A 19,976-nucleotide genomic window follows, 5' to 3' on the forward strand; every position below is an offset into this window, starting at 1 on the left:
TGCAGAAGGGTAAGTGACAATCACTTCTAGGGCACCATCTCAGAATGTACTGCCAAGTGGTTTCGGCTTAAAAATCTATAAGGTTATCATTCATCAACAAATTTTTATTACTCTTACAGTTTGTATCTCTGCACCATCTAAACTGTTTCAGATCACGGTTAACCAGATAATGAACAATTTCAACTGATTAGCAAAAGGAAACTGAAGCATGACTCATGTTTAGAGCTATATATTTTTTTATATGACTGGTATAAGCATCATCCCAATCTATCTAACAACTGTCATCAAGATCCTGTTTTTTTTTTTTGGTTTGTCGGTGACAAATCCATTTTTTAAAGCCTATGTGTCAGTGACTCTCACCGTTTGTAACGATTTGGTGTCATTGTGTGTAGGACTTGAAGTTCTCAACCTTCCACCTGATATCCAAGAGATCCTACAACACTTGAGAATGAGAGTACTGCAAGAACCATTCAGTGGCTCTAAAATCATACATGGGGAAACTATCCGAGCATAAGTTTGGGGCATGTGACTGGTACAGTGTTGCGTCCTCCAGGATATGCACATTCTTGGTGTTCATCCTCTTCTTATTATTTTGATAGAAGGGAACTGACTGCTTTTCCTTTATTAGTGTCGGTGGCCGAAAATCCTTCTAGCTACGGTTGTGAAGTTGATCAGCCTTTTAGATAAGATTGTGACAGGTGCTCAGATGGGAGTTATCAGTCTCATAATGAGAGGTGAGCATATCTTTCCCATGATTGTAATGCAAAACCCTCCTGCAGGGTCCTATTCTTTGAGGGAAAATATATATGGGCCCTTGATCTCCGGTTGGCTTCTCTAACTGCAATCAGGAATTGGTCAGTTCACTTACAGAATGTATGGCTGCAATTTCATATCACTTTATGTGCTGATGTTCTGCCCAAAACTTAGTAAGGCTAATACAAGCCAGTGTTTCTTCTTTGCAGGTGTTCTTTACATTAAAGAAAAATATTCTGCCGGGGAGATCCAGTTGAGATGGATCACCATAATCTGCAATGCTCCCCATCACTGATTAAAATTTTCCAGAGATCGACTCCCTGATGGAATACTACATAGAAGGACAGGCAAAGCTAAAGATGAAGATTGCAAAGGGTGATGAATGTGATTAGGATAAAATGTGATAAAGAATAAGATTACTGGAGTGCTTGAGAGATAAGTGTAATTGTTCAGTTTTGTTACTTTATGCGACGAAGTTATAAATATCCGTTGCAAACAACTTGAAACTTCTGTTTCCATCTTAATATCAAATGTTTACTAAAAGAATTAAGGAAATTCTTAGGAAAATAGCGACAAAGAAATGAGAACTTATGATGTAATTTGTAATACGAGCTATATTGGAGCAGCTAATTACTGTATAAAAGATTGAGATCTTATGTGAAAAAAAATTAAAGTGATATAGTTAAAGGGTAAAGTAACCGGAACCGGTCAAAATAACCGGCTATTTTATTAGACATTTCAATATAAACATATAAGGAATTCTTCAGCTGAATAGTTAATTTAGTGGGAAGAGGAGAGAAGGAATTCTTCAATGTTGATTTGCATCAAGGCACTCAGAGGCAGTCCCGTTCGTGATCGGACCTCCAAGGGTTCGGTTGCCTGTATATACAAGGTACTTTATAAAGTACCTCAAATTATGACAAATATAAACATGTGATAATCCTTGCCTGCAAAATATAATATTTGATTATAAAATCCGGTACTTTACTTAAACGATCAAAGTATAACAATCAAATAAACCTCCGGTTTATACAAATATAAAATAATCTTTGTCATTTATAAGTGTATAAAATAGTCTTTAATTGTTAATTAATCAGCTCCGGATACAATTTATTCTTATTTTGATGCCTCAAAGGTTTATGTTTATAAGTGTAAAAAAAAATTAAACAACTAAAGATTATACGAATACCCCGGGCGTAGCCCGGGAAAATCCCTAGTATTCTTAACCTGCAATTATGGCATTTATTCATGCGCCCTGAACTTTCCAAAAACCGTGAGGGCATTGTCACTTAGCATTACTTGCGTGACAATGAATGATCTTCGTAATATTCCAATTTAGGAATGTTTTGAGCTAAAAAGACACTAATTACTGTTTTAAACGTCCTCATTAATATTATACGATTTTGGTAATGAAAAATTACAGTCAAAACAGAATCATATAGACATTTTTTTCATCAAGACTGATTTATTTTAAATTTATTTGCGTTGACAACTATATCTGTTTGTTTTCTATAATATTCCAATGAATCCGCTGTACATTTGAATTACGAAAATAATTATGGAAAGTTTTGGGAAATCAATATTAATTTGAATTACGCGAATAAAGATGGCAATTGGCTATCATTATTTACCTAGACTTACTCCTTGCATATATAAATACAAGACCTTCTAGCTACAATATTTCCTCACCATTGTCTATTTCTCAGTACATCCTTACAACAAACATTCTTGCAAGCACAACACTCATGGCGGATTTTAACTCCGTTGCCGATTTGAAACCTTTCAAGACAATGTGGAGAGTGAGGGTTAGTATTTTTCGATTGTGGAAGCAATATTCTGCTCCTGGTGGCCTAACCATTGAAATGGTTCTCATTGATTCAAATGTAAGTTTCTACAATCTTTTGAATGTTGAATGTAATATTAAGTTCTTTTTAATCAATTTTAATTTATTTTGTTTTCTTATATTTTGTTTTTTTCATATTTTATTAGTCAATTTCTTATCCTATGTTTTATCTTATATTTTATAATTTATTATGAAAACAATAATTATATTGTCAATGTTTCGTTTATCTTTATTTCATAATTTATTTTATATGAATTTTTGCTTACTCTTAGGGATCCACTTCCACTAAATATACTTCAAGCTAACAAAACAAATACACAAGTTTTTTAAAAAAAGTCTAAGCTTAGTTTATATCCTTGTTCTAAAACTCGGCCGAGTCACCGATTTTGCGGCCGAGAATACGGTGATCGGAGCTGCACCGTGGCGAGTCAGGGGTGATCGGTATCATTATACGGTGAGGTGAGTTATGTCCGCCTGGACCGTAGAATTAAAGAACGCGGCGTATAAAAAGTAAAAACTCGGAATCTCAGATCAATTAGAATTACAACAATAGCGTGATTCTCAAAAAATAATGAGCCCGGAAGTGTTGCATAAACATATGATTCGAAGTTGTACACATGATACCGTTGATGATTGATACCGTGGTTGTTTCTGCATGTCCGGTGGTTCGATAAATCAATCCAAACGAAGAAGACGACATTCCTCAAGCTTATTATCAGGACTTCACGATTTTCAGTTTATTTTCTAAAGGCCCAATTAGTTGTAATATTCATAAGCCCAACACATTAACCGTAAATAATAAGTCTTTATACTTTTAATTTGCATGTTAGTCTCATGATCCAAACTATATATATTTTTGGTAATTTTTGTGAGTGTATTATTTTTTGATTTTTGTTTTTATATTATCTATTTTGGTATTTGATGAATCTTTTATATATTTTTACAACTATAAACTCACTAAAAATTACTCCCGAGTATACTCTGACTTTATCTCGATCTTTTAACAATTCGGGATTGCCGCACGGATAACGCGTAGCGCGATTCCGTACAAAGGTAAAAAGTAACATAACAATATATAGAAGAAGTCGAATCCTGCCCTGGTTGAAGATTCCAATGATCATACCTTTCACTTTCTCAATTTACAATGCATCAAAAATTACTTTGGCTACGTAAATTCTTTGTACAGTTATGAAACCATATTATATAGTGACTGCATCTTAAAATGTTAATTTTATGTATAAAATATGGTATTATATGTATAAAAATACAAAAAATTCCGCCCCGCGTACTCCCCGATTTTTTCCGATTTTTCAATAAATCGCTAGACCCGGGTGTGCCGCACGCGTAGCGCCTAGCGAGTTTCCGAACAAGGGTTCATATAGGCATACACAATTTTGTTGAATCCTTTATTATATAAAATGTAACAATATTTTTTCTATGATTTTTACCTTTGTAATACCTATATATTTAAAGTGACAAACTATTTAAGTCTATTTACTCCGCGCAGGGCGCGGATTATCACCTAGTGAATTATATATATCACTGCAATATATAAATAAAAATAATTCAATCATAAAAATATAATAGAGCTACAATATCATAGCGAAAACATTATTAAATGGAAGAACAACGATAAATTTTTGCAAAGTCGCAGCATCGATCTGCTATTTAGGTCATTTAAAAATAACAAAAAAGGACATAGCTAGATAATTGGTAACATGAGTTATTCATCGCCCCAACACCGTTTGATGAGTTTTGGGGCGCAATACAAGCCAGCAACAATAGCCGAGATGATGATGAGCGCCACAAAGACGATGGTTAGGATGTAACCTGTATCCATTTTTTCTTGACCAAACCACCAAGCCTTTGGGTCTTTCTAATTTTTCTTCTCTTCTTCTTGTAACCTCCTAGTCAATTTTACTCGTATATTTATACTGTATTGTCGACACTAAGTTTAGATTTTTGTGGGTTAGTCAGAGAATTTTGGAAATTTTATATTTTCTCATTAAGGAGCATTAACCAGTGAAAATTCGGAATGTTTACACTTATCTATACTATTAAAGCAGAATCTTTCTTAGAATTATGCCCCTGACTTTTCCAATTAATTACAAAAATTTCCATAAATTTTTCAATTGTTTTTAATGGTTTTCAGAAATTAAAAGCCCAACATTGCTTCAGTCCAACTAAACAAAACAGCCCAATAATTTAAAAACTTAAAGTCAAAGAAGTCCAACACTATTTTTTTTAAAACAATTATAAGTCAATTTAAATACATAATTATTATTTAATATTTGTGTAATTATAATTTAAAATTTATGCATTATTTAAAAATATGTAGAATGAAAAACGTAATGTCTATTACATTTTTCATATAATATTCAATTAATAAGTTAAAATTGTAAATAAATAACCTTAGCAAATATATAATCACAATATGATTAAATTTATTGAGTAGAAATTTACCATTTTAAAATCTTTTAACTAATTAATTAGTACACAAATTTATTATTATATAATAAAAAATAAAGAAGACAAGATTATAAAATTGACTATAGATTAGACAATATTTATTAATTTAAATAAAATTTTAAAAAGAATCGATTCCGCGCTTTGAAAACGCGGGTCAAAATCTAGTGGTATTAGTAAATGTCACGAATATATCACTATATTCTTTCTTAAACATTCTAAGAAAGCATAAAATTGGGATATTTACATATAGTAAAAATGTATCTTTTTGTACCATATATAACTCATTATTCCCTTTTCCCCAATATTTGTTTCTCACATGCTCACTTAATTCCTTTTTTATCTTTTAAGTTCAAAAGCTTCCTTTTCTACGATCTTATTTTTTTAATTTTTTCTTTTTGCTAAAGTTATTATGGTGTATCTTTTTGTATACTAGGCAAAGAGCCCGTGCGATATCGCACGGAAACTCATTTAATAAAGAATATATTATAATCTATAATTTATAATTTTATATGCCTGATAAAAAAATTAAATTACATAAATAATTAAATTTAATTTTGATGATTAAAATATGATTTACAAAGTATTCAAATATATATATATATTATAAACCTTAATGTTCCCTTTAATTTTTTTTATCAAAACACATATTGCATACAATTGTGTCTTCATCCTTTTTAAGTTTTTTCATACATTTTTCACATGATAGTTATCTTCAACCACTTTTTGAACAAAATGCAATTCTTTTTTTGCATGATATATAATTTTTTTTCCTATTTAAGACATAATATTAAAATTATTAGTTTATAATTTTAAACAATTATAATTTATATGTTGGTAATTGTTATTTTGTATATTTATCTACCTGCTTTATTTATTGAAAATGAATATTCAGAAAATTGAATATTGTAATAAATATATGTTGATTTACGTTAATATGACCCGTCTCATTTATAATCTTTTTTTAATTTTTGGGAGAGTTCTTATAAAATACAACACTTATTATATAAACTAACACATTACTTAAATAAAACCAATATTTTTTAAAGCAATCCCACTTTGAGAAGAAAAGACACCTTGTTTTAGATGAAAAGTTGCAACTTTGACATTATTTTTTTTACCATTTTATTATTAGTAGATTAGTGAAAATTTGATTTGAAAAATGCATGGGAGAGATTAATTATAGATTTTTTAAGAGTAAATTAGCTAAATAACCACAAAGAAGTTAGAAATTAGGTGAATACACATGATGTGACAAGTTGTGTGTCTAACAACTAAGGTATTATGTTGTGGGATTTAGGGTATTTAGTTAATTAAGGGAAAAGTTATGTATATGGGATGCAATTTCACATTTTTTAAAGCCTATTTGAATAGTCACAACCCTTCAATATGAATAGTCGCATTCTTCTAATACTCACAACTTCTCACTTTTTAAAAGATACTAGTGAATAGTCACAACTTTTAGACTATTTTTAGAAGGACACAACCTTACAACATATAACTTTTAGAAAAGACACAACTCTCTACACATATTTTTCAAAAGACACAACCTTTCAACATAATTGAAGTTCACAACCTTAGGAATTAATTGGAAAAGACACAACCTTACAACATAGAACTTTTAGAAAAAACACAACCCTTTACACTACTTTTTCAAAAGACACAATCTTTCAATATAAGTGGATTCACAACCTTAGAAATTAATTGGAAAAGACACAACCTTCCAACATAGAACTTTTAGAAAAGACACAACCCTTTACACTTCTTTTTTAAAAAACACAACTTTTCAACATAAGTGGACTCACAATCTTTGGAATTAATTGGAATTGCTATTATTAGTAGATATAACGGTTATAATTAGTTTAATTTTTTTTTGAGAAAATATAATTAGTTTAACTCATTCAGAAGATAATATTATTATAAAACTGAAGGTGTGTTAGAAAGATTATAAAGTTGGCAAGTGTTATTTATGAAGCCCATTATTTATTCAAATTACGAACAAGTATTGGCTGGACACTTATTAAAGTTATGGTTTAACCATCGTAACCATTCGTTCATAGTTCATACCTTTTCCAAGTCATTTTGTTTTTGTAACCACACCTTTTCCAAGTCATTATAGTGTTTATAAATCCTTCTTTTAATCCACGAATTTTCAAACTAAAACATTTATCATGGAACTACCTAAAGAAATTGTGTGTAATATTTTATTGAAGGTTTTCGATCAGTCAATAATTTTTTTGGGAATTGTAGATTAGTAAATAAAGAAATTGAAGGAATTTCTAAATCATCTTTTGTTTTAAAAAATCTACTGATAAGTAATATGTTCAAGCCCCCATATAATTTGGAATTTCTTTCTAAGCATGATAACTTTTAGAGGATTGCGCTTGTAATAACAACGATGAAGCATTGTTTTTATCGGGCATTAATGTATTTTATTTTAAAAGAGACAAACATAAAGGTCTTAAAACTTGCTGCATCTTATTTGCATTCCAAATCGATATATATATATAGAAATCATGTATATATTAGGTATTATTCTTATTGGAGAAGGAGACTTAACATAAGGTACTGCTTCAATTTCTAGGTAGTGTAGTAATGGTAACTTTTAAGAACGGAATTGTACATTTAACAGTTTTCTAATGGTGTCATTGATAACTTTCTGATCAAACCCATATTCTTTCATTGCATCTTTCGCAGCATCACTTCGCAGTAATCCAATCTTCTCTAAAAGCCATATAAGGAAAATAATTCAAAAACAATTTGTTTAAATCTAGTTTAGCGAATTTCTAACTCGTAACTATAAAAAAGTCATTAATTGTTAACTATACAGCAACTGTACAGAGATCATTTGTTTGGACGTTCTGCTTGAAAACGTAGACAAAGTTAAAGCGAATGTTGAATACGTTACTTATGGTTATAATATAGAAAAAGTTAAAGCACATGTTTAAGACCCGGTTCAATAATTACCCTAAAAGTCCTATGTGGCAATCCTTCTTCCACGACTTGTCGGTCATGTTATTTTCAACTCCGACGGTGACACTCCTATTTCAACGTAAAGCCGACGCGCTCGAATTCACATCAAGGTATCTAATTAATACTCTCAATTAATACACCTTTACCAAACCGCTCTGTTTTAATACTAATTTTCTCAAAGCCATCAGGTACTTATATTGAGCAAATCCATTTCTCGTACGGTTTAATAGAATTATTAAAACAAAAACCTTTCTCCTAGAGTTGTGTCCGTTCAACCGGGTGCATCTTTCTAATTTTTAAATCAATAGTTGCACCTTTTAGCACTCATGACTTTTCAAATATATTTGTATGTTATGTGTGTGTTGTGAACACTGTTGCGAATGCCTTTTTATTTGACATATTAGGTTTCTGATGATATTAAATAGCCCAAAAAATATGTTTGTACAATTATTTGTTTAAAGAGTTGTGTATTAGTTAGTGTAAATGATCATGTTTTTAAATTAAACAGTTTTAAAATTATGTTTTATTCATAATTTTTTTTAAATAATATTATTTTGAATAACTATCTTCAGATTGAAAAGTTGTAACTATCATGTTTTTTCAAAATAAATATACTTAAATTGAAAGAATGTTACTATTCAAATTGGAAAAGACACAACTTTTAAAGTTAATTTAGAAAGCTGATATATCATTTTAAATGAAAAGACACAACTTTTAAAGTTGATACTTTTTAGATTGGCTTGTTGGAAACACACATATAAATTGACAACTTTTAAAATCAACATCTGGGCAAACTGAAGGTGGAAAATAAGTGTGTGACTAATCTTGATGTTTGTTGCGAAGATTGTGTAGTATACAAAGTAATTGTTAGATATCTTGAATATTTTTTTTGAATTAAATGAAACGTTAAACTGCGTTAATATTTCCTAATAAAAATAAAAGAGAAAATGCATTGACAATATGAGTTTCCAAGTGAGATTTCTCTTGTTGTCTATTAATTACGGCACATACTGCAAATCTGCAATACAATCCAGTGGAAGGTTTTTTACGTGTACATTCAGACTTAAGAATTTTATTTTTCTATAAACTTAATGCAAAAAAAAAAATTTTGGTTTTCTTGTAAATATGTATGTAAGTTACTTTGGATATGTACATAATAAAACTAGACTTGGTTTGCGTGATCACTAGACTTGTAAAGTTCGCTGCTTACTACCATATTATCCACGACATTTTCTCAAACCCTTTTACCGGGATGTTCACGCCGTATGTGTTTCTAGGATGTTATCTACTTTAGATTTTTTTAATTTTATTGTTTAAAACTATCATGAAAAGTTGAGGATATATATATATATATATATATAAGCGAATAGAACCATTACAGAAGTTATATGAACAATTGCAACTTTACAATTCAAACAATGCAGTTTATGGTAAAAACTATCGATGATAGCAACTTTTGGTAAAAACTATTTTATATATTGCTTATGTCTTTTCAATCTTAAGATATATAGTATAGATAAAAGTTTAGATCATTTAATTTATAATATATATTTATAATTTTTTTACTTATTTACTAATAATAATATAATTCTTAAAATTAATTTGTAACTAAATAACTGCATAGAACTTTTTTTTCATCATTTTATAATCAGTGAGATTATTGAAAATTTTACTTTGACAAATGCATGAACATCCACTATTTATAGATTTTAAAAATCTATTTGAATAATCACAACTCTTCAATATGAATAGTCACAACTCTTCAATTTGAATAATTGTATTCTTCTAATTTAAATATAATTATTTTTAAAAGACACTTATAAGAATAGTCACAACTTTTTACCTTTTAATAGATACTTATATGAATAGTCACAACTTTACAATATTTAAAAGACACAACCTTCTAACATTTTTGTAAAAGACACAACCTTTTAATTATCTTTTACAAAAGACACAACTTTTCAACATAAACAAATTCACAACTTTTGGAATTAATTGGGATTGCTATTATTAGTAGATGACAAGTAAATAAATTTATGGTAACATTTTACCGTCTCTACACGTTTACATTAACACATTGCAAGTGTGTTTTTGCCAGAAGACAAGGCACACACCAACAAACTAGAATAGCATAATTTATTCTTTTCTTTCAACAGCTCTGGTTTGGTCCTTGTTATATAATTACATGAGTTGATAGAACCATATATGGTTATTTTGTGTGACAGAGACTGTCAAAGAGCGATACTAATAAACTCTTCATCAATCGATACCGAGTTGCTTGGAGGGGAATAGATTATCAAGATATGTGATTACTGGTGCCGATGCATTGACATAGCTTTCCATCTGTATCTTAGCCTCCGCTTCTGTAATAAACAAACCAGAGAGAAAGAGAGATGTATCAAAACATATTGAACTCTCAGTTAACTGAAGTAGAAACTCCTATATACTAAATCAAATCTTTAAACCATAATGTGTCTACTGCAGATGCCAAGATCAATCTAAAAGATATTTCTCTCATCAAGAATATATAGAGTGCATTACGAGAATATGAATCAAGTTAGTAGAGTGCATCAAGAGTATATAGAGTATGAGGACTAACCTTCCTCATTGAGCATCTTAAGTAGGTGAGTTCTTGTGGGAAGAACGTACATCCCTAAAGCAGCAGCTTTCCGTTTAGCCCACCTATGGTGGGGAGCAAACACTTGAGCATAAGACTTGGATAATTTGGAGTTAAGTGTAATTAAATTCGTCCGTTATGAAATTCGATTCGATTCGATTCGTACTTAAAACAAAGTTGCTGCTACTTGGCAAGATGAAGATGGAACCCACACTTTAGGCCTCATTAGATCGAAATGAAAACACACAACAAGGATACTTAAAGATCAGAGAGAGAAGCTTGAATGAAGAAGATAACTTTAACTTTACTTTTGTTATTCAACTTAATCCAACGTTACATCATCGTTTCCTATTTATATACAAGATAGATCTTATCCTCTTAGTTTGTCAGCATGTGACAGCACATGAGGTAAGGCATTCAAATCTGTTGGATGTACCGATGATGTGAGCTGGAGCCGTCGTACATCGAGAGCTCCTTTGAACGTTGAATGTTGACGACTTTACCGTTGGTGCTAAAGTAATGGGCTTCACCTTTGCTTCTTCATTCTGGGCTATCTCAGTCTGGCCCAACTTGCTATTACTCCCCCTCAAACTTAGTGTCGTCAGAAGTGAGACACTCAGTTTGTTCCTCAACCGATAGAATGCTTCCTGGCTCAGAGACTTTGTAAACACGTCTGCAGTTTGAAGTGACGCTGGAATGTGCTTCACTTCTAACAACTTCATGGCAACTCTTTCCCGGACATAATGAAAGTCAACCTCAAAATGTTTTGTGCGTTTGTGAAACCTCGGATTCGCCGTAAGACAAACCGCCGAAAGATTATCACACAGAAGCAATGGAGTCACCCTCTGTTCCAATCCCATTATCTTCAGCAAATTTTGTAGCCAAGCAACTTCGGATGCAGCCATGGACATGGTTCGATACTCAGCCTCAGTTGATGATTTCGAGACTGTATCATGTCGTTTAGCCGACCAGGAAATGATATTACTCCCAAGAAATGTACAAAAACCTCCAGTTGATCTTCTGGTATCCTTGCAACCAGCCCAATCACTATCACTATAGCAAAGAAGTGTTGAGTCCGTGGACTTCTTGATGCTTATACCCATCTCAGTAGTACCTTTAACATATCTCAGGATACGCTTGAGTAAAAAGAAGTCTGACATACTCGGCTGATGCATCTTTTGACAAATGTAGTTCACAGAAAACTGAAGATCAGGTCTTGTGAGTGTCAAATATTGCAGCTTCCCAGCAAGACTTCGAAAATAGCTTGGTTCCGGAAAAATCTCATCTTCTCCTTGAAGCTTATCTAGCTTGATCGGCAAAGGAGTTGGCATTGGAGCACTGTCTTGCATCCCTGCAGTTACCAGAAGATCTTGAGCATACTTGGACTGGTTCATAAACAGACCCTCTGCAGTGTGATGAACTTGAATACCAAGAAAGTAGTGTATGTCACCCATATCTTTCATACGAAATTCACCATTCAGCTGTTCAAGCAAACGATCAATCAGTGTGTTGTTGTTCCCTGTCAAGATCATATCATCAACGTATAGCAGGAGGTATATCACATCAGTTCCTTGATGATATATGAATAATGATGGATCAGGGAAGCTACACTGAAAACCAAACTTCAGAAGAAACAGACTGAACTTGTCAAACCATGCTCTTGGAGCTTGTTTAAGGCCATAGATTGCCTTCTTCAGTCGACACACATAGTCTGGCCTTGCTGGATCTTCATAACCCGGTGGTTGTATCATAAAGACTTTCTCCTTCAAGTCACCATGTAGGAATGCGTTTTGAACATCCAGTTGCTTAATCTTCCAAGACTTTGTAACCGCAACATGAAGCACAGTCCTGATGGTTGCTGTTCTTATAACTGGGCTAAATGTTTCTAAGAAGTCCACTCCTTCTTCTTGCTCATTTCCCTTTGCTACAAGCCTTGATCTGTACTTTAAGACCGTTCCATCTGCGTTTAGTTTGATCTTGTGAACCCAACGACATCCCAATGGATTCTGTCCTTCTTCTGGTGGAACCAACTCAAACGTTTCTGTCTCTTCCATATTCTTCATTTCTACATCCATCGCAGCAGTCCAGTTTTTATCCTTCAGCGCAGCTTTCAGAGACTTTGGTTCAACTGCATCTGTCTTTACTGTAAATAAAGCATAGCGAGGGTTTGGCTTCAAAATTCCTGCTCGTGCTCTAGTAACCATAGTGTGGACCGGTGGAGCAGGAAAAGGTTCTTGAATCACAGGTGGAACTTGATCTTGATCATCATTACTAGCACTTGAAGATGAATCACTTGAAGATGAATCACTTGACTCCGTTGTGTGACTTTCATCTGCATTCAGCGAAGGCAGCTGAACCGGAGCAGAAACCTTCTTCTTCAAAGGAGGAACTTCTTCATCGTTATACACAACGTCTGACTCCTCCACATTGATAGCTGCTGTGACTGCAGTTTTTAACCAAGCACTTCTCAGAGGAGATGTTTGTTGATCATGACACTTGCTGTAGAGATCAGCAAACGGAAAAGAACTCTCATCGAAAAGAACATGACGACTTATATAGACCTTATCTGTAGGAGGATGATAACATCTATACCCTTTGTATTTCTCATTGTAGCCCAAAAACACACAGGGAAGAGATTTGGGATCAAGTTTATTCTTCATGTAAGGTCTCAAATAAGGAAAACACTTGCACCCAAATACTCTTAGAGAAGTATAAACTGGAACCTGACCATGGAGCTGTTCATAGGGACTCTTGTTATCTTCTAGAACTGACGAGGGAAGAAGATTACCAACGAACGTTGCAGTAAAGAAAGCCTCAAGCCATAGCTTTTGAGGTGCTTTACTGTGATACAACATTGTTAATCCAAGCTCAGTGATATGTCTATGCTTCCTCTCTGATAGACCGTTTTGCTGTGGCGTATGCGGACAAGACACGAGATGTTTAATACCACAACTGGACAGATGCGAAAGGAATTTGTTGTTAATGAACTCTCCCCCTCCATCAGACTGAAACTGTTTAATCTTCACCTGAAACTGATTCTCAACAAGTGTTTGAAACCGAAGAAACACTGAAAAGAAATCTGACTTCATCTTGAGTGGATAAAACCATGTGAACCTTGAATAATTGTCAACAAAAATCACATAATACTTGAATCCCTGAGAGGAAACTACAGGACTTGGACCCCAAAGATCACAGTGAAGCCTCTCTAAAGGTTTTGTAGAAACAGTTTCAGAAGGTAAAAATGGAAGTCTGCAACTCTTCCCTAGTTGACATGAATCACAAAACAACTGACAGTCTTTCTTATTCAAAACTATAGATTTATTTTTGGCCAGAAGTTGAAGAATGTCCTTGTGAGGATGACCCAGCCTTTGATGCCAAACCCCATCACTTGTGACTTGCTGCCTTGAAGAGTAGAAAGCCTTAAACCGATTATCCTTCAACATGTAGAGATCCTTATGCCTTCTTCCTGCTGCTATCACTCGCTTTGTTTCCTTGTCCTTTACACACACAGAGTCAGAATCAAAAGTAAACTCACATGGGTAATCTTTTGTGAGCTTTGAAACAGAGAGCAGTGACTTTGTTATAGTAGGACAGACTAACACATCTTTGAGAGGTAGAGTACCTTGGGGCGTGTGAATAGCAACTGAACCGACATGAGTGATAGGTAGATAATCACCATTACCTACAATGACTTGATCATTACCAAGATATGGCTCTGAAGATTGGAGCTGAGACTCATTGTTGGTAATGTGAGCTGAGGCAGCAGAGTCGGGAAACCACTCTTGTCCTGACTGTTGTTGTTGATCAGACAACCTGATTGTTGTGAAGGCGTTGTGAAGATTCTCCGGACTTTCATACTCCTGATCAAAACGATTGTAACACCTAGCAGCAGAGTGCCCATAGCGTCCACAGATTTGACATGTTGGTCTTGAGTTGTTGTTCGAACCACCTGTGAACTGCTGCTGAAAACCTCTACCACGAGTAGAGTAAGACTGAGAACCTCTTCCTCTGTATCCTCCTCTGTAAGTACCACTTCCACGACCACGGTTAGAATACCCACGACCAGCATGAAACGCCATATGAGGACTTGTCTCAGTAGGTTGGCTCTGCGCTTGCAGCTTGTCATCAAAGTTGGTAAGCTTAAAGACTGCATCCTCAAAGCTTAACTCAGCCGTATCCATCGAATGTTCAATTACAGTGCAGATAGACTCATATTCTTTACCCAAACCTCCTAAAGCACCATAAATGACTTCTTGTTCTGACAAAGGACATCCTATAGAATCCAACTGATCGCAAATACTCTTCACATCACTAAGATACTGAGACATAGTCTTGGAGCCTTTAGCCATACCTTGCAGTTTTCGTTGGAGATCCAGCTTCCTTGTAGCTGAAACCCGATTGTACTTCTTTCCAAGGCTGAACCAGACCTCCTGAGCAGAGTGAAGACCATAGACAGAGCGAAGCGCTTCTTCAGTCAGTGAACCAAACAGCCATGCCATGACAAGTTGATCCTTTTTAACCCACTTGCCAAACTCCGGGTTTGCCTGCTCCGTGACTTCATCGCCGTTACGGACAGTGACAGTAGGCGAAGGTCGAACAGAGCCACCATTGACGAACCCTAACAGAGATTGACTTGACAGAAAAGACTCAAACTGAGTTTTCCACAAAAGGTAGTTTGTGGAAGAGAGTTTGAGAGTAACACAGTGTGTGATACTCAGAGAAGGAGACGTGAACGGATCATTGTCTTCCATGCTCTGATACCATAAAGATCAGAGAGAGAAGCTTGAATGAAGAAGATAACTTTAACTTTACTTTTGTTATTCAACTTAATCCAACGTTACATCATCGTTTCCTATTTATATACAAGATAGATCTTATCCTCTTAGTTTGTCAGCATGTGACAGCACATGAGGTAAGGCATTCAAATCTGTTGGATGTACCGATGATGTGAGCTGGAGCCGTCGTACATCGAGAGCTCCTTTGAACGTTGAATGTTGACGACTTTACCGTTGGTGCTAAAGTAATGGGCTTCACCTTTGCTTCTTCATTCTGGGCTATCTCAGTCTGGCCCAACTTGTGACAAACTAAGAGGATAAGATATTCAAATCTGTTGGATGTACCGATGATGTGAGCTGGAGCCGTCGTACATCGAGAGCTCCTTTGAACGTTGAATGTTGACGACTTTACCGTTGGTGCTAAAGTAATGGGCTTCACCTTTGCTTCTTCATTCTGGGCTATCTCAGTCTGGCCCAACTTGCTATTAATACTAAAACTCGAAAAAGGTACGTAATAAAATAAAAGTCATCAGAGTTTTCATCAAAACTATGCGAGAATTTGGCTGTAAATCAACTTTATTGTACTTCATACATATGCATCCTGGTACCAAAATCATCTCTCAGAATCTTAGACCTGGATTTTCGGATATAAACCAGGAGCCAGCCTAGGTTTCGCAGATGCAAGCAGAGGCTTGGCCATGAACAAGTTGGTATTAGCGGCAATGAGCTTGACTTGGCTTGCACCCGCTGGGAGAGTCCATTCGAACCCTTGGAGAAGCCTAGCTAACAACATGACGATCATTGTTGCTCCAAGCTTAGGACCTGCGCAGCCACGCCGACCGGTTCCGAATACCACGAAACGCATGTCAGGCTCCATCAGGGTCACATCCACTGGGTCCCTAGCATGATCAACAAGGTGTCGCTCTGGCTTGAACGCGTCAGGTTCCTCCCATGTCTTAGGGTTCCGACCAAGTCCTGGACGGCTCACAAGAATTTGACTACCTGTCGTTGCAATTTAAAATATATAACCACGTCATATTATGTTCGATTGGATTCTTTTAAAATGCTCTATGTCATAAACTGTTTGACAGAAGTTAAGCAAGACCCCCTAAACCTCTAATATTTTACTATGGCTTGGATTGGTGACTGTATGTTTAAAGGAAAAACAAAAACAAAATAATGAACAGAAATTCACTTGAAGAATTGAATAAATAAGAAAATAAGAATTTTTGTTCATTTTGTTCCTCATAAAAATTGTAGAGACAAATATTTATTCATAAATTCTTTTTAAACAAGAGAAATTAGAGGACTAGGGTTATGATCCATGTGTAAAAGATTTAACAAAATTTCTAGGTATAAAATTTGATAATCATCATATTGTTTAAAAATGTGGTCATCAATTGAAACCTATCTTTAATAAATTAATTTCTCCATATTGATACAATATTTTTTCTTGACCTTTTATTAATAGTGAGGCTTTATCGTATATAATAAATATGGAAATTTTTTACCTTTGGGGACAAAATAACCAGCAAGAGTAGTATCTTCTCGGGCTCCATGAGGAGGCAAAAATGCATTAGGTGGGTGAAGCCGGAAAGATTCTTTGCAACAAGCTTTGATGTAGTTAAGTTGTGGTATGTCAGATTCCTGGATAAGCCTGTCTTTGCCAACTATAGTGTTCAGTTCTTCTGTAGCTTTCTCAAGAATCTCTTGATGATTCAACATCTCCGCTATCGTCCACTCCACGGTATTCATTGTATTATCGATGGTTGCAACATTGACATCCTACATATGGAATGCATGATAGTATGAAACATGCGTAAGAGATGAAACGCTAATTTGATTTTTTTTTTTTTAACAATTCTTACCTTGCATTGAGCTCTAATATCCTCAAATGTGAATAAATACATTCCCTGATCATCTTTTTGCGTGATTAGAATATCGAGCCAATCTTCCTCCGTCTCTTTTCCGCCTTTCTCCCTCCACAAATGCATTCTCTCACGGATGATCGGGTCGTTGCACCTGTTGATAATATCAACCGCTTCTCTTACGTCCTTCTCCTCGCCCTCGACGTTCCACCCTCTAAGAAAAGGGAGGTAGTCTGCTACAGTGAAGCCGAATAAACAATCAAGAGCTCGATATATCGCGTCCATGTGCTCTCTTTCTTTCGGTCCGAGACCGCCATCCTTGGCCGGTTTATCAAAATGTCTCTGGCCAAACAGCATCCTCATCATCACGGCGTGGCTGTATGTTAAGGCGACATCCCTCACGTTAACCGGCTTCGTCACGGACCCTGATTGGCATATATTGTACACATACGTGACAATGTTATCAGCTTCTACTGTTCTATCACCGGTAGTCTTGTTAAGAGTTGCAGAAGACAGTAGTTTAGTGACCATCACTTTCTTCGCTAGCTTCCACCGCTCACCGTAGGAAGAGAAACTAACGCCCTTGTAGCCATGACTTATGAGTTTGATCGAGTATGCCTCAGCTCTGTCTGCGAGAGCCTTGTCTTTTGCCCTAAGCACTTCTCGGGCAATCTCGCTTGAGGTTACGACGATGACATGGACGCTGGCAAAACGGAAGCAAGCTATCTCCGTTTCCATAGCTTCCATTACGCGGTGGATCCACTGATGAGCCGGCCGGTTCATGATCATTTGGAACAAGTTTCCAATGATCGGCCATCCCCCTGGGCCCGGAGGAAGTGGACCTTTTGATTTCTTGGATCTCAAGGAACGTATAGCTAAGGCCAGGACCAGCATAATGGAAAGCACAAGCGTGAAACTAGATGGATATGTCACATTCACATTCATGTTCATCTTCATATTATTATTTTTTCTTTTATATTGCGGGAGTGCCAAAGTCTAGAGCTGCTATATATAAAACCGCTCAAACATCCCAAGTTCCCAACCAATGGGTTAAAAACAAAATACAGATAATAATATTCTCTTTTTTTGGTCAAACAGATAATAATATTCTATACACACCATTTTATCAAGACCTAATTTAAAAAACTTCCCTCCCGGAACTCGTCATTTTTAAAGTTAGTTCTTGATGAAATGGTGTGTATTTCTATTATTATCTGTTTGACCAAAAAAAGGGAATATTATTATCTGTATTTTGTTTTTTACCCATTGGTTGGGAACTTTGGGATGTCTGAGTGATTTTATGAGCTCCGGGTTAGGGGTTACCTTGTCAGTTAGTTGGTAACTTTGTATTATTTGGAAGTTATTGGGAATTTAATCGAATATACATCAGTAGATGACCAAAAAAGAATATTGTTATATGTATGATTTTTTTATTTCTAAATACTAATATATTTTAATTGTTTTTTTCATAAAGAGTAAGAATACATGCATCACTGAGAATGGCAGAAATGGGGATCAAAGTTGTTAATGAGAGGTTCATTGATTTTTACAATAACTAGATTCTTTCTCCGATCCGCGCTACGCGCGGATAATATATTTAAATTTGTTATATTTATCATTTTTATTTGTATGTGAATTATTGTATATTAAACTATATATAACTAATTTTTAATTTTTTTTTAAATATTTTTAGTTCGAAGTAAGTATTTATATTATATGTAACACAGTTAACTAATACAATATGAAGCATCAAGTCCGAGATTTTAGAGTTATATAAAAAATATAATTATGTATAGAACATAAATTATCTTAGTTTAAATGATCGGAATCTCATCTCGAATAGATTAACGAAAAGAAAAAGTACTCCAATCTATACTATTAAAGCAAAATCCTTCATATGATTATGCCCCTGACTTTTTAAAAAAAATTACAAAACATACCATTATTTTTTTTTAAATACCTTTAATGATTTACATAAATTTAAAGCCCATTCGATAGGCCCAAATTGAACCATTGTTAACCCATTAGGCCCATTCTGTTTAAAATATATTTAGTGAAAATCATTAAAAATATTGTTTTATTTTTTATGCAGGGATTATACATTTAAGAGATAAACAAAGATATTAATCCATTATGCCAATTTGTGTAAAATATCTATACTTAAAATTATAAAAAGCCTGTTTTATTTTTAAAGTTGAGATTATACATTTAAGAACTAAACAAATTAATATATGTGATATATTTAAGAATTAAACAAACAACGGATTTGAAGTCCAATATGTGTAAACACAATTTTACTAATAACAAATAAATTACAATACAATTTATAAAAATAAAACCATATTAGATAATAAACTATTCAAACACATACTTCCACTAATTAGAATTACAATTTATAAAAATAAAACCATATTAGAAAATAGACTATTGAAACACATCCTCATCTAATTAGAAATAATATTAAAATTGAAAAATGACATTTTAATAGGTAAAATACCCGCCATTTGAAATAGCGGGTCAGTATCTAGTAACCTACTTAAAATATAAAGAGTTATTCTTGGGTTCACTCCCTACATTGGTTATTTAGATATTTTTAGGGTCATATACATGAGAACCGAATTCATCCAGACTCAAAATGATTCAAATCAAAACCTACACATAAATTTATAATATTCAAGAAA

The 19,976-nt window shown here is 34.1% G+C and overlaps 1 protein-coding gene across 1 annotated transcript; it reads right to left on the reverse strand.

Annotated features, from left to right (window-relative positions):
• Positions 1-15,942: 15,942 nt before the first annotated feature.
• LOC125603600 (dihomomethionine N-hydroxylase-like) lies at positions 15,943-18,354 on the reverse strand. The gene is made up of 3 exons (XM_048774483.1): positions 17,296-18,354; positions 16,939-17,212; positions 15,943-16,429 (listed from the first exon to the last, which is right to left on the reverse strand). Exons 1-3 carry the CDS (start codon positions 18,250-18,252, stop codon positions 16,056-16,058), a joined length of 1,605 nt encoding a protein of 534 aa, XP_048630440.1. The 5' UTR covers positions 18,253-18,354; the 3' UTR covers positions 15,943-16,055.
• Positions 18,355-19,976: the final 1,622 nt, after the last annotated feature.

Source organism: Brassica napus, unplaced genomic scaffold (genome assembly GCF_020379485.1).
Source record: "Brassica napus cultivar Da-Ae unplaced genomic scaffold, Da-Ae ScsIHWf_35;HRSCAF=64, whole genome shotgun sequence".
In the NCBI taxonomy this organism is placed as follows: Eukaryota; Viridiplantae; Streptophyta; class Magnoliopsida; order Brassicales; family Brassicaceae; genus Brassica; species Brassica napus.